This window comes from Buceros rhinoceros, unplaced genomic scaffold, assembly GCF_000710305.1.
Source record: "Buceros rhinoceros silvestris isolate BGI_N320 unplaced genomic scaffold, ASM71030v1 scaffold42745, whole genome shotgun sequence".
Taxonomy (NCBI): domain Eukaryota; kingdom Metazoa; phylum Chordata; class Aves; order Bucerotiformes; family Bucerotidae; genus Buceros; species Buceros rhinoceros.
In genome coordinates, this window is record NW_010413017.1 from 1 (window position 1) to 15456 (window position 15456).

A 15456-nucleotide genomic window follows, 5' to 3' on the forward strand; every position below is an offset into this window, starting at 1 on the left:
GCGGTGGAGAAACGGCGCGTTGGAGCTTTGCACGGGGTTGGGGTGTAGGTTGTGCGCAGGTTTCTGCTGGCAAAGGGCAGGTCCGGGGGCTGCATTAGGTGTTGCAACAGTTAATAGAACTTCCTGACTGAAGGTAATGAAGGCTGCCCGTGTCCGTATGATCTCGTTCACGCACAAGCAGATAATAGAAAGCTTGGCTGAATCTTGCAGCACGGTCGTGCCGACATCGGAAAGGGCATCACTTTCACGTGAGGAGGATTAGGGGCGCGCCTGTCTGGTGGGAGCTGGGTGTCTTTGTTAGGTATATCATTATATAAAGCTGGATAATTTCTCTCTGTGTGAGGTCTGAGCTTGTCACCTCAGGTGACATGAATTTCGTTGTCAGGTCTATGGATCCATTAGTGTTTCACATACCCTTCACAGAATGTTAGGTTTTGTAGAGCATAGGGAAATAAATATCCTCTTTTTCTGATCATAAAAGGCGATTAATTTGTTTGTGCCTTAACACAGAGAGACTACTCAGCCCTGGACATCAGGTAATGATGATTTCAGGTGTTTCATTTTTTTCTGGGGAAAAATAAAGAGTGCCACAGACAGAGGACATTAACTGCTCAATTAGTGGAGGCCTATAAAAGGAGCTGAATTTTCTCCAGAAGGGCAGGAACTCCTTTTACAAACCTTGGGGTCTAACCTGTGATGATATGGTAATCATGTCCGTTCCTGAGAAAATTCAGATTCCTGGGAAGAACAAGATCCCTTAAAATGGTGAAGTTGCGTACACAAGGCATAAGGTCCTTTGAAGGCTGTGACTTAGCATTGCGAGTCTGTGTTCATGGTAATGTGTTTTTTTTTCAGGGCGGGTTATTTTTAAGACAGGCTAATTAGTAGCCCTTCCTAAAACATGCAACATCTGCCTGAGCTAGTAGCAATTACCTCTTGATGCCTCTTCGGAGCATTGTGAAAGAGCGTTGCAACTTTCCTGGGCAGTGTAATCCGATTTTTATCTTCTTCAACGTTGCCGGAGCAATGTTCAGCAGCGCCAGGCTGTCACTGAAAGCTGTCTGTGTGGTTTTAGGTTGAAAATCCTGATGGGCAACTTGCTGGTTTATTGGAGTGTGGTGGAGCTTCTATGATGACATCTTGACTGAGGTCTTCTCAGAAACTGTGGCATGAGGTTGTCTTGCTGAGCAAGATGTTACTGGATGCCTGGGAATAGAAGAGTATCAAATCCCCAGCTCTTCAGAGGGGACTCTCTGGGTACTGTCGATGCTCCTCGCACCAGCACGTCATGGTCGATGTAACAGAGCAGATGGATAACCCCACGTTTAGAAGTGACACTGTACTGTCTGATGTTCACTTACACCGTCCGAAGAAGAGACATCTCATGGTACGACTGAATGCAGCAGGACAGCCAGGTAACGCGTGTTAGACTGCTGGAGTTGTGTTTGCAGTGTTCCTGTCTTTGTAATGTCTGAATCCTCCTCTGAATGGTTGATGTTCATCACTACGTATTTTATTCCAGTCAGAAGCAGAATTGCTTCCTACTTGTCTGTAGGAGGAGGGCTGGCTGGGTTCTGCTGATGAAATTAACTACAGCAGTGAAAACTATTCATGTAGAATTTTTAGGCAGCCTATCTTAAAAAAGAAATTTTAAATTACTTTCTGAGAAGTAACCCAATTAACTTGCTGCAGGTTTAATTTTATTTACTTATTTGTTCATTTAGTTGTAATCTCAATATAGCACTTTGGGAATCATGTTTAAAAGTTGGGAATTTTCTTCAATACAAAAAAAAGGTGAGAAGCCAGGAGTTTTAAAGAGTGTAACCAGTTTAAAATAAAAATTACCAATAATTAATTTATGAATTTTTATAAATCTTAATGTGATGATTCACCATCTATTCCAGAGAAGCCTAACAGCTTTGGGTTTGGGGGTTTTTATTTGTTTGTTTTTAAAAAATTGGCAACAAGAAAGCTCAGAATGGCAATGGTTTTGGCTGACTTTTTTTTTTTTTTAATAATTTGAAGAGTGAAGGCCGTAGTGGAAATGCATTGGCAAATGCTCCTGGCTGATGGCCAGCTTGTAGGTCTGTAAAGCTGACAAGGAAACTGTCTGTGAAGCTGCTGGTAAAATGTTCTGTAGCAAAGTAGAGCTCCTGCTGTGACATAAGCGTTAATTGTTTTTTTAGACGCGGTTGTGACATGAGTAACTTCTGCATCTGTTCTAGCATATGACAATGTAAAAAATTGTAAAAGTAGGCTTGACAAAGAAGCGAGTAATAATTTTGACTCTGATCAGGTCAGAAGCGGGTAAGGAGCGCTGTGCTGTGTCTTCATGCTGTTCGACATACGTTTGCTGTGATTTTGCTTGATGCAAAGAACCCTTCAGCAGGTGAAATGACAGCATGTGCTGCCTGCCTTGAAAGTACTTGGTCTGGGAAACTCCTTTATTTATTAAGACAAGAGTTGGATTGTCGTATGACAGCTTTTGCTCTAACAACTGTGATGACATTCTACTGCTGTCCCTTTGCTGGTTTTTAGGGAACCTCATGGGGATTTAGTCTCTGCTGCTTTGGGTCAGTTTTACTTTACACCTTTTGAAATGCCATAGAACATGCAGAGGATCAGAATGGATTTGGAGAAGAAAAGCATTTAAGTCATTGGTGGCATCCTCTAATTTCTTAAATATAAATACTGACATCAGTTTAATCTGGCTGTCACGCAAACACTAGATGACTTTAAAAATTTCTCGTTGCTAGGATAGGCAATGAAGATTTTATTAGATCTAGCTGAGAATGGTCTCTCTAGAGAAGAACAACTCCCAGGTTACAGTAGCCAGCTTTGAATATCTTGCTTTCTGAAGACTCTGGGCTGGAACTCCATAAAGGATTAAATTGTTGAAAGCAATGGTGGCAGATGCTTTCTCTCTTCCCTTTTGGTGTGAATGAATGTAATTCTAAGATTTTTCTTAGAATCCAGCTGGTATTGACTTTTTTCCCTGGTTGTATTCTTGGCCATCTTTTTCTCAAGTCTCAACGCACTCTGTGATTTTGGAATAACAGTTCGCAGTCTAAAATGTCTACAGACACTGATTTCCTACCAGAGCAGGTGAATCAAATTCCAGGATTCTGTGTTCCACGGCTGGCCCGTTCAGTCAAGCACAGTGCGTAAGCGCTGCTGTGGAGCTGAGACCGACTGTAGATGGAAGGACAAACGACTGTTCTTCCTCATGTGTTGTATTCAGACAATACAGATTCCTACACTTAAAACTGCACGGTCTGTGTTTGGATAACTTAGAATTTTTAATAGATGATGGTGGCACAGGATGATGGTTGCAAAAGGTTTTCCTGAGAACAGTGGCCTTACTCATTTAATATTCTCGAAGATTCAGTGTGAAGACTTAAAAAAAAAAAACCAACAGCAAAAGAACCCCAAACCTCAAAACCAGAACCCAGAAGTGTCAGCACCTCTGGCTTCAGCAAGCTGTCTCCTGTGAGCTTATTTCTGCTCTCTCATTCTAAGCCAATTTCAAGGCTCGAAGTTGCTAAAATTCCTAAAGACTTTTAGACAGTAAAAAAAAAAAATTCTACTCGCTTTTCACTGTAATATGTTTGTTTCATGTAAGATAGGAATTAAATCTTAACCAAAGGAAACAAACTGTAACTTCTGTTAATTCTTCTTTCAGCTTGTTTCAACAGATGACCGCTTGGAGGATGTAACAAACCATCCCTTCTGCCAGTTGTTAAAATAAATGTTACTAAACCAGATGAAAGGGCGTGTTCTGACTGCGTAGATGTTGAGTCAGCTAGTAGCCTGTGAAAGCGCTTCATTTATTTCTACTGACAGAGCTCAATTACAGAAATACTTCTGTGTGGCCAACTGAACCGTGTTTTATCTGTATAGTATTTATCTTCTAGATATTTAATATGTGCAATGCGTACCAAAATTTCATGCTTGTGGAAGTTGCGCGTAGGTTCTGTTCTTACCTGGAGCTTAACTTTTTCTCCCCGTTCCATGTTCTTACAGTATTCCTGTCCCATTACAAACTCCTTCGGAACACAGAAGATTTGGCATCCAATGAACGTGTGAGAGAAGCTGCAACGGAAAGAGAAAGAGAACACCAGGACAGAAATGGAGATGAACTGTGTGACAAGGACGGGAATAATCTAAAAAAGGAAAGAAAATTTAGTGAAGGAGTAGAAGCTCTGCTAGACGCTGATGGAGACTTGGAAGTGGTGAGAAGACCTCAAAGTGCCTCTGATTTAGAAGCAGAGGATCTTTTGAGGGATAGAGTGCATCCTGTAATTCTGATGAAGGGGAAAGAGGATGCTTTTGAAGATGAAGAACAAGAATGCAGTTGCAGGGATATTGTTAAAATAGGTAAATATAGGCTTACACTCAAGGAGAAATGGAATAAATACATTTGCGTATTACAAAAGAAAAGTAGGTTTTCTTTAGAAATGGAACAGCAGCTTAAGTGAAAGGAAATAATAAGCCAAACATAACACTGTGATACTGTAAATATTTTTAAAATTTACCATTTTTCTCCAGAATCGATTTGGGCAATCACATAGCACGGGAAACTTGTTGCTTCTTAGTGAGAGCGGGGGTTTCAGCATTGTTATACAGAATGAAGAGTGGTTAGTTCCATAGTTGAAAGGGAAGCGTGCCTTCTTTATTTGCTGCTATGGAACTCCATTTGAACAGTATTTTGAGATACTTATTTCTGCTCTACTTTCATTTTTGCAGAACATACTATGGCAACCCCCTTAGAAGATGTTGGTAAACAGGTATGCGTTCTGCCTCAGAGTGTCTTGCTGTTCATGGATTGTGCTTCACAATTTACTCAGTGTAACTGCTGCTCTGATGCGCAGGTCTGGCGTGCCGCCTTTCTTCTTGCTGATTACATTCTGTTCAAACGGGACATGTTCAGGTGTTGTTCGGTGCTAGAGCTTGGAGGTGGTACTGGAATCACAAGCATTATCATGGGAACAGTTGCCAAGAGAGTTTATTGCACAGGTAAAGCAGTTATTTTCAGTTAAATATATCCATGAAACTTCACAAAGCAGTGCTTTCATCCTGGCATTTTCATCCTCTTCTGCTCAGTTTAGTTAATAGTTTTTATTTAATGTGTATAAAGTTGTGCTGTTTATTGAAAAGTAACAAGAACTTTCTCAGCAGACTGGAAAAGCTTTTAAGAGCGCGAGTTTAAAAGCAAGGTATGTTGCTGTGAATTCAAGGTAGTGTGCCTAGATTAAAGTAAGTAGTATAGGCATCTACCTTCTGTCTTCTGGGGTGGCTCAGAGCTTAGTACTGAAAGACAACAGCAAGGAGAATACTAGGGAAGTGCATAGAGTTGCTCTGGATTTTCCTTAATCTTATCATCTTGAGAGAATCTTAAAGAGTACTAGTCTGAGAGGTCAGGGCCATGCACAGCCCATGCAAAATATTCTTATTTTGAATATCATCATCACTTTTTTCCAGATGTTGGTGAAGATCTTCTGGCCATGTGTGAGCAAAATGTTGCACTGAACAAACACCTGATGGAGCCAGGAAGTAAGTGCTGTACAGACAATGTTTGTGCCATTGCCTAATATGAACAAGTTTGGGATTAAACAGCACAGTCATTGGCTACCAGGCATGTTCACAAGTAGAATTAAATTTTTGCTGAGTTAGAAGTGACTCATTTAAAAAGAAAGATGCAAGATATCTATATGTGGTCCATAACGGGACAGCTTCCTTTTGAGAGGAGCAAAATACTTTTTTCTCCGGTCATCATATAAGACCAAATTTAGTTCCTGCAGAGTCATCGTGTGAGTTTCACTGAGGTTCTTGGGAGGATCACAGATATCCAGGTGCCAAGGGTCATGTAACTAGAGAGTAAATGACAGGGGCAGAGCTCTGAAAGGAGAAGTATTTTGCAGGTGAGACATGTAAAAGAGAACGTTGGTTGTCTTTCTGACCATTAAGTTCAGCCTGTTCTCTTGTGGTTTTCTGCAGTAAGTGATTTAATGTTCAACTTTACTGTTTCGTATGTCCTCATAATAGATCTTCATCGCTTGCATCAGTCCAGATTTTGTCTCTTTACTTCTGTTTAGGTACTGTCCTAAAGGCCATTTGTGACTGACATGATCTTTCTCCACTCACAGGAGGCGAAGTTAAAGTAAAAGAGCTGGACTGGCTGAAGGATGAATTCTGCACTGGTAGGTGGTTCTAATGGGTCCTTTCAGATTTGGGTTTGGTGTTTCCATTGGGATTTTTTATCTTCAGAGCATCAAGAAAAGCTTATTCTGTTGTTTGTGAAGTAAGTCCTCCATCACAGATGCCTCTGGACAAATAGCTGGAAGTACCCGATTGTCTTCGGGTGCATCACTGCCACGCGAATGAGAACAGGCAAGTGGTGGCTGTCCTGTACTTAGGTCAAAATCCAGAGGTGGAAACAAGGTGTGTCTTTTGTGTGGTGATAATGGAATCTGGGCACAGTGATATGGATTTGAGTTACTGTAATTCAGGTTTTCATGGTATGGTATTGTATGGCTTATGACTGCATGGATACAAAACTCTAAAAGGTGGTGGGGCGGGAGGGAGGGTAGGTGATGATTAGAAGATGTGCAAGTACTTGTTTCAAATGCAGTGATGAATGTGTTATTGTTTAAATATTTTCCAAGGGAAGGTGTTCGGCAGCTAACTCGAATAACATTTTGAAGTGCAAGTGATGATAGTAAAGCAGATCACTAAAACCTAGTGATTGCAAGGTCAACACAAAATTGTAGCCTACGTTACAGATTTTTAAATCATCAGTTGGATTTGGTGTAATGCTTCTAAAAGATCAACTATTTTAAGCAAGTGGAAACATCCCTTAAATATTCAAAAACCTCTCTTGGACCTCAGTAAATCCTAGTTAATGAAAATATTTGATACTGCCAGTTGAAAAGGCTTTTATGTTTTTTAGACTTTCAGAAAAAGTTTCTGTATTTTAACAAAGTTCAAATTTGAAAAAGCGTGATGAAGTAGGAAACTTAACCAGAACTTGTATGAAGATGCATTTGATTTTTTTTTATTTAAAAGAGTATTTATTTTGATCTAGCTAAATCTGTGATCCTGCTACACGGTGGTAATTGGTTGTAAGTTCTGAAGTCAAAGAAAACTTATTCTTGCCAGCCAGCCTTGGGAGGATTGGACGTAACACAGGGAAAGCAAAGGACTGCGGGGAACGTGAGAGAATGAGTACTTGGAGGTTCTGCCTTACCTTCCATGGGGTGCTCCGTTTGTGGCGTAGCAGATGACCGCAGGAATTAAGAAGTTCTTTTTTCCAGCTGTCAATCATTTGAGACATTTAATCACGTACTCCAAAGCCGTATTCTTTGTTACAGATCCTGAAGCTCCTTACAGCTGGTCTGAAGAAGAGATTGCTGACTTGTATGACCACTGCACGCTGATAATGGCAGCTGATGGTAGGGAAATAAAATCAGTAAACTGTTAAATCAAACACTTGAGCTCTATGAGTAATAATTTCAGCATACCCAGTTTGCTTTTAAAATCTAATAGGTCAGATTCATAGCTAATTTGTCACGGCTCTGCCTTAAGCGTTCCTGCCTCTGTGTGCGTGGGGTTTTTTTAATGAACAATTGTATTCACATTCTGAATGAGCAATAGGAGAACAGATGCTGAAAACGACCAGCTTTTTCTTTCCTTTGGTGTGGTAATTATTTGTGACTAAATACCTGACTCGAACATATTCACAAGTAAGTGGTGAATTTGACTTTCAAAAGAGATTTTTTTGTCCTGCCTTTGTCTTGCATCAGATAACCTCTACACAAATAATGATAAATAGGTAGTTAGACTAATATATTCTGTGATGTGCAAAACGGTTTCAGATGCTGCACTTACCAGAGAGTCAATGCCTTTGGATATCTCTTGTCTTTTTTTTCCGGCTCTTTTTCTTGTTCAAGTGAAGTACTGGAAAATGACTGTACAGGAAAGGCGTTGTGGTTTTGATATAAAAATAAAGGAGGATTTTACTTTATAAGGTTTTAGTTTCTAAGGATTTTATTTTATAAGGTTTTAGTTATGAAACTGAAAGGTGTTGCAAGAGTACTTTCCAAGGAGATGTTCTCTTAGTTAGTGTCTTCTTTGTATTTCTGTAAGAAATGAGGCCCTATACACTGTGATATCCTGCTGCCTTCAGCTTTGCCGTAAGATTTTTCCAGGCTGAGAGAAATTGTGTTAAAGTTTTGTAAGTTGTCTGATGGAGATGATTCTCAGTGACATGAGAGAAATCTCAAAGAAAGCCTGACGTAAATAGCAGCAGGGTCTGTTGTTAACATTAAAAATATACTTCGGGATTTAGTTAGAACAGAGACTTGTTTGGTTATTCTAATCAAACTAAACCCTGTTGTGGTTTCATACCTGAGATTAAGTAATTAATACACTTAAACATAGGTGTTTTATGCTCTTAATCTTTTTTTTGGTAGTCTTCTATGATGATGACCTGACAGATGCCTTGTTCAGAACGCTGTACAGAATCACACACAACTTGAGAAATTCTTGCACAGTTTACCTGGCATTAGAAAAGAGGTAGGTATTACCAAGAACTTAAAATCAAAAGCACTAAACACTTTATGTGCTTGCTTTATTTTAGAGAAACATTTGATTGGATTGAAGGTCAGCTTTTGATTTTCATTGTAGCTGCTGGTCACAGGCTGCAGTATGCTCTCAGGACAAGCATTTGTTCTTACACGAGCTTAATTTTTATGGGTTCAGAGCTTTTGTTGTCCTCCTGTTGTCTTGCATCAGATAACCTCTGTGCAAATAAGGGTAAATAGGTGGCTAGACTGATGCGTTCTATAGTGCCTGACGACTTCTGCTCTATGTTTTTGAGGTCACAGAGTGGAATGAAGGGGCTCAGAATTAAGGTATATGTTTCCCAGCTCGAGTACCTCTACAGTAATTTCTTCTGTGTCTTCTTTCAAGGAATGGCTGAATGTCTTTAGTCACCCATTGCGGTCCATTCCTAAACTAATTCATAAATGGGCTTTGCTTCAAACTCTGGAGACAGGTAGCAGTAGCTGTTCCGGGGATTTGTTGCCAAGTGTTTGTCCAGGAAGCCAAGCCAAGGATTCTGTTGCAGCAAAGTGCCTTTAAATCAACGGAAAGACTCATCCGAGAGTTATTGTGCATTGATGCCAATATAAGTCTTGTCTGCTTTTCAGCAATAGCAGGGGGTGACTTTTTTTGGCTACCAAAGTTGATTAATTACTCTGAGGAGACTCATGTCTTCCATTAGATGAGGAATGTTACATAGCTATTTAAGACACCAGTATAGGAGGTGCATTTGAAATTCAATATTCTCTTGCCAGGCTGAACTTCACTTTAAGACATATGGATGTTACATGTGAAGCATACAGTCATTTTAGAAATACTCTACAGGATTTGGAGAATCTCCAGGACAGAAAAATTAAATATACTGTGGAGCCCATTAAGCTTGATTTTTGCCAGTTTCTCGTTTATGAACGAATTGAGCAGTTGGTAAGTGGTAAATGTCATGTGTTGGGCTCATCATCTCAAATTAGTTTTCAGATGTTTACCTAACTTGAATTATGAACAGGAGAAGAAACATTACATTTACGTTTATTTCCATTTAGCTTTTGTTGTTTTAATGATTCTCGTTTGTGCTTACATAATCTCTCCTAGATGGAGGTAACCCTCCCTCTTCTATCGCCAGCAGCACGGTGCTGAGATGGCATGCCTTTCCTCAAAGGAGAAGAAACAGTCTCCCTTACTTTAAAGTAAATTACAACTTTTGTGACCGACTAGCAAATGGGACCAACATCTCTTCGTGTTTATTTGCTTATAGAAGAGCTTTCATTTCTCAGGTTTAGTAATTCCTTTCCCAGTTCAGGGTTCAGGAAATAATATTCTAGTATCTATGGAGAAGCCGATTAGCTGTAAACTTCTGTTATTCAGAAACATGTCAGATAGAATATTTGCAGTTATCTAATTACCTCCCAAATGCTTCTGGTTCTCTTTCTCTATTTTTTTCCCCCAACTGTCTGCTCTTATGATTATTATGTGAGGTAGTTAACAGCTTGCTGGCTTCTAGAGCAATACAATCTTAACACAACCTTTTAGAGAACTTGCAAATCTGGTAGGGGATTGCAAATCTGTTACCAAGGAATGATGTTCCTGTAGTCCACATCCTGCTGTTGTGCCTCCTGCAGTGTGTCTGCCTAGTAGGATTACGGGACCACCGTTACTTCATGAGACTGATTTAGTTTGTTTAATGCCCATACTTTCAGGCATATAAAACATACATAAAAACTTCAGGTTTTACAAGTATATAAATGTAACCTGGAAAATGTGGAAACTCATTCCCTAACCTTTTTGCAGAAGGCTTCTGGTCTCTGTAGTAGATGCATTAACACCCTGAAGGTTTTTTATTCATTATGAAGTGTATTGGGACAATTCAAGATGTCATGGTGAAGAGCATGTGACAGTCTGCTTCATAATTTTTTGTACAGCATTGTCCAAAAGATTGAGAAGGTGGGGATTGTTTCTAGAAGACACCCATTTGTGAGACCTCGATTGCTCACTAAACCAAGTATTTTTTCAGTGGCCTTTTTACTATCATTATTGAAAGCATTTGTCCACACAGGCTAAGAGCAAGATGATCAGTCAAAATACTGCAGAAGGTCATGCAGACCAATTACATTATTTTAAAACAAATTATTTGAATTACACTATTTTTTTAGTTTAAAAAGTCATGCTACGAGAATCAAGAAATCAATTCTGTTGCTCTGTCTCAAAGACAATTTCACGGTTGTTCTAGGAGATTACATAGATGGATTTAGTACCCATCCACAGATGGATGGATGGGTGGAGGTATAAGGTGTGTCTTAAAACTTGTCTTCAAGTGGGCATGTTGAACTTGTCCATAATTGCAACCTACTGACCTGAGAAAAGTCCTGTGTGTATTGTTTCCACTCTCGCAGGAGCTGTGGAAAATCACTGCTGCACAGCTAATGTGACAGGGGCCTGAGAAAATACAAGAGCTTCATCTAAGGATCCAGGCTTTTTCGATGTTTTATTAAAAAAGGATTTTCATCCCATGAAGAACATTTTCCTGGCGGAACCGTGTTCTCAGAAAGTACTGCTTTGCTTCAGGAAGTTTTGGGTTTGGCACTTTGGGCATGGTTTCTTTGTGTCTTTTACAAAACTGTTTAGTGTTGATGTTCAGAGTAAGTGCTGGATGCTAAACAGTGGCAGTGACACGGACTCGCTCTTTGGGACGGATGACTCATGTTTTAGGATGACAAAGCGGTATTTAACCTTTTCAAGTGGCTGATTTACAGATGTCATGCATTTTCCTTTTTAGTTTTCTGAACAGGGACATGAATGTTCTTGGTCTCACCCCAGTTCCATATAATCTGTATTTAAGGACATTTGTGAACAGTGTTCTGGACAAGACCTGTTTGTCTCTCATGCACTTTTCTTGAAGCAGTCTGTTTATGAATAAACTTAGTCCTATCTAAAGCATTCTAGTGTAGGGCTACTGTCTGAACTGAAAGGAGGCAAGATGCAACTTGTTTGAGCCTCTAAAAATAATCTGCAGAGGTCTTGGAGCTGTATTGTCCTGCTGGAATTTTAAGCCGTTCTGTCCTTGGCGGGTTGAGGTTGGGAAGGTACCATGTGAAGCAATATGCTACTGCTCTTTAAATGTTTAGAATTCTACCCTCAACGTATGTGTGTGACACTGGGATGAAGGAGGTGACCGAGTATCTTCCCCATACAAATGGGGCCTTCATTACCTTAGCTGCTGGATTAAAGTTCAACATACTGATCAAATCTCTCCTGTCTTATTAATGAAACCAAAAATCTGTCTGTACTCTTTATAAATTCTGTGGGTACTATTGGTTTTCTATCACTCGCCGTGTGTGCACTGTCAAGGAAGTTCTTGTGCCTGCTGGGCTCTTCAGCATCGTGAGAGTGTCAGTGACAAAGCAATTCCGGCCTGTGACATGTGGGAGTGCGCGCACGTCACATCAAATGCATCTGGCTGACCCTTGAAAAGGCTGTGTTACATTTGGTTTAGTTCAGTTGTTGTAGGTCAGATGTCTCATAACCTGCTTGTGGGTATGAAGACTTTTTTTTTCATGTTGTTTAATGAGATGAAAGGTTATGAGATGTGGATGGCCTTTTCCTGTGAGCGTAGTCAAAGTAAAAATTACGTTATGTTAGCATGTGTCTGCCTAGATTAATACAGAACTTCTATCTTAGAACCCTTGTTTGAACTTCAAAGATATAAAACAAAGATTCCCAAACCAGTGTTCTTTTTTATTGTTGTTTTGTAATGTTATTAATGTCAGTAGATTAACTGAAAACATCTGGGTTTGAATGTAGCTGCTTATTTAAGTAGTAACTTTTTGAAGGCTGTAGCAAGAAATTAATTTGAACTGATGCGAAATACTCTGCAGTTAGAGAAGATTTTTACTTGTGCCGGACTTCTCAAATTCTCCTCTGATAATTCTTTGGAATTATCAACAGAAAGTCATCCCAGTAGAGGGACACTGTGGATCTTTTAAAGGTAGAATTGAGCCATTTCACCACAGCTGGTTTAAATTAACATCTTCTGAAAAGGATTTTTGAGTTGTATCTTCGGCTGGGTGAATGCCAACACCATGGTTGCTTGGGAGGTGAGCTGGAGTCGGATTTCCGCCTGAAGAAACAAAGGTACTCTTTCCACTGAAGGGAAACAACAGCTTTGAGGCTTCAGTGACTGAGATCTGAAGGCCGGGTTGCAAGTGCGGTTATGTCTCTCTTTGCTGATGATAAGTAGTGGTCAAAAGTTGGCAACAGCTGCAAGAACAGAAGAATGACAGGAGTCTCACAATGGCTGAGCTCTGCGGCGTCAGTGAGGGATGATACAGCCCGTCTTGTCAGAGCATCGTCCGCAGCTGCTTAAGGATATTAAGTCCGGATGCCACCTTCTCAGCTTTGACTTTAGTCATACTTTAAGTATGTCATATGTGGTAGTTGTTGGCAGAACTCCAAACACATTTATACCTTCAGCAGGTCATTGTTTAGGATGGTTAAAAGTGGGGAACTGTTTAGTCTTGAGCATATCGATTATGACTGGAAATTAAGTTAGTGCCTAAAATGATAATGCCTTGAGCACTCTATCTGTATTTATGTAATTGAGAAGGATTTTTTCCCAATAAAGTACAATTTAAAAACCAGTATGCTCCTGAGGTGGTGTATCTAAATGGTGAAGTGTTGTAACAGGTGATGTTACCAGGATTTTTTTTTTTTTGCAGTCGTGTCCCATACCCCTTTTTTTTTTTGGTGTGTTAGACACAATTTGCCATGATTTTTAGCCAGATGGAAAGGAGAGAAAATATACTTGTGAGGGGTAGAAGATGTTGGTATGTATTCAACAACCCAGTGTAAACCGCGTGTAGGTGTCAATTCATACAACTTACAGAAAAGTCAAGTGATTCAATGTCATGTTGGACAGTCTTGGACTTGTGAGCTATCGGGAAAGAGTTGACATATGTCACTTGTAAAACCCTTAAGAACTCTGCTGGCCTATTCATTTGTCGCTTTTTGATCACCTCATAGCTCGCAGGGGAAAATGAGGAGTTAGTACATGTTTCTAGTCAATATTGGCCATTCCTGCAAGCCCTTTATTTCTGTTAAGGGGAAAGAAGAAAAGTAGGTGCTCAATCTAAAATTTATTAATGTTTCTGCTCTGCTGTGGAGCTGAGGTTGGAAAGGTTTTCTTCAGAAAACTGACCTTCTCCTCTGCTAAATAAAGTTATTCTGTGCTTGGGAGCACCTCGGCGTCTGTTTGGCCTTGTCCGTTTGGTCAGCCAGATGGATCGTTTTGGGATGAGGGGGATGCAGAGGAGGTGGAGGGCAGCCTGTGGAATTTCTGCACTTCTGATAAAGGAGAATAGTGTCAGGATTTTCTTGGCAAACATGGTAATAGATGGACACATGATCTTCCAGGAGGAATCTCACTTGAAACCAACTGATTTTTACCATTGTCGCTGGTGTCTGATGAAATAACATGTGTCCTTCCTCAGTCCCCACAGTTCAGATGAAGATGGCAGGCATTCTCTCCTGCTTTTATTTTCTCTTAAGTGAAACATGGGTGACGTGATTGTAGGTACTGGTCAAAAGAACAACTTGAACTTGTATGTGCCATTTGAATGAGCATTGCAAGCTGATTACATTTATTCTTTTCAGTCTTTCTTGGTGTGAAACTTGGAGAACTGCTTTGTTGTGAACTTTTGTTCACAGAAGTGAACTTCTGTGTGTCATTTTGCAGTAGAAAGAAGATAATCCCTTGATGGGATACATTTTGTGTGTTTATTATCTCTGGGTTCTCATGAGTAGGTGGCCATTCACAGACCATCCTTGTAGCTCCATCTGCTGTACCACACTTTGAGTCAAAACATTTTACAGTTTGCTCAACACCCTGTTCCTTCCTGTTTCAACAATTCTGTATTTTGAAGTAACAGTTCAGGTTGACTGTGTAGTTCTGCAGTTCTCACCTAGACTTGCAGATGTGTGTATCAGAGATGAAATTACTGTGGAAATGATCTTGGGGAAAGAAAAAAAGTGATGTTTAATTACCTATTTTTTCACAGTGGCTTTAAGAGGCTGTCTGCGGTAGCTCTGGATTTTCAGGAAACCTTCTAGGGAGGAGGGGATGTAACCATGTATGTGGGGGCAGAGTTTTGGCTACCCATCTTTGAGGAGACCTAAGAGTCTGCGTCAAGTTCAGGGGTTGCTCTGCTGTAGCTGAATCCCAGTGTCCGTCTGAACTCTCATCACTGAAGCGTATATAGTGTGTTTTTTCTCTCTGTGGGCTGTAGATGAAGGGGTTATCATTTTGCATTATGCTTTATTTCGATAAAAGGCAGCTGCTGTAGGAGCAGTTCTGCTTTCAACTCTCTGCTTATTTTTCAATCGAAGTAAATTGTGAATAACTGATTTTTAGCAACTCGTCTTTAACATGCAGTTCACCTCCTGAGCTGGTGTTCATAACCTTAAAAATACAGTTGGTAGAAAAGAGCTTTCCTGTAGATGAATCCTAAAGGCCAGGGACTGAAAATTTTGTGTCAATCCATGTGACAAGAAATAGAAAATGGGGAACAGCATTAGAGAGTAAGTAAGAATTCTTCATTTCTCCCTGCAACCTGAAACTCATTTTCATTTCTTTGAACACATCATCAGGGGGGAGCTAGTTATCGTTAACCAAAACCAGTCAGGTTCTACTCTGGGATGGGATCTGCCACTGCTGGAAAGAAACTGGTTCTTTCCATTCTTCTGTGTCTAGCGGCAAATCTTTCCCCTTCACTTTCCTCTGCCGTCTGAAGAGAAGGTTACGCAGAGTTTTTCATAGGACAAAGCATAAATTATTGATTCATTGCTGACTGTCACCTAAAGAGTTAC

The 15456-nt window shown here is 40.1% G+C and overlaps 1 protein-coding gene across 1 annotated transcript; it reads left to right on the plus strand.

Annotated features, from left to right (window-relative positions):
* The first annotated feature begins 1288 nt into the window (after positions 1–1288).
* Positions 1289–11024, plus strand: METTL22 (methyltransferase like 22). Its single transcript, XM_010136568.1, has 10 exons — positions 1289–1415; positions 4024–4377; positions 4747–4787; positions 4872–5016; positions 5482–5553; positions 6147–6200; positions 7371–7451; positions 8472–8574; positions 9357–9525; positions 10989–11024. The coding sequence occupies exons 1-10, from the start codon at positions 1289–1291 to the stop codon at positions 11022–11024; spliced, it is 1182 nt and encodes a 393-aa protein (XP_010134870.1).
* The last annotated feature ends 4432 nt before the right edge of the window (positions 11025–15456 follow it).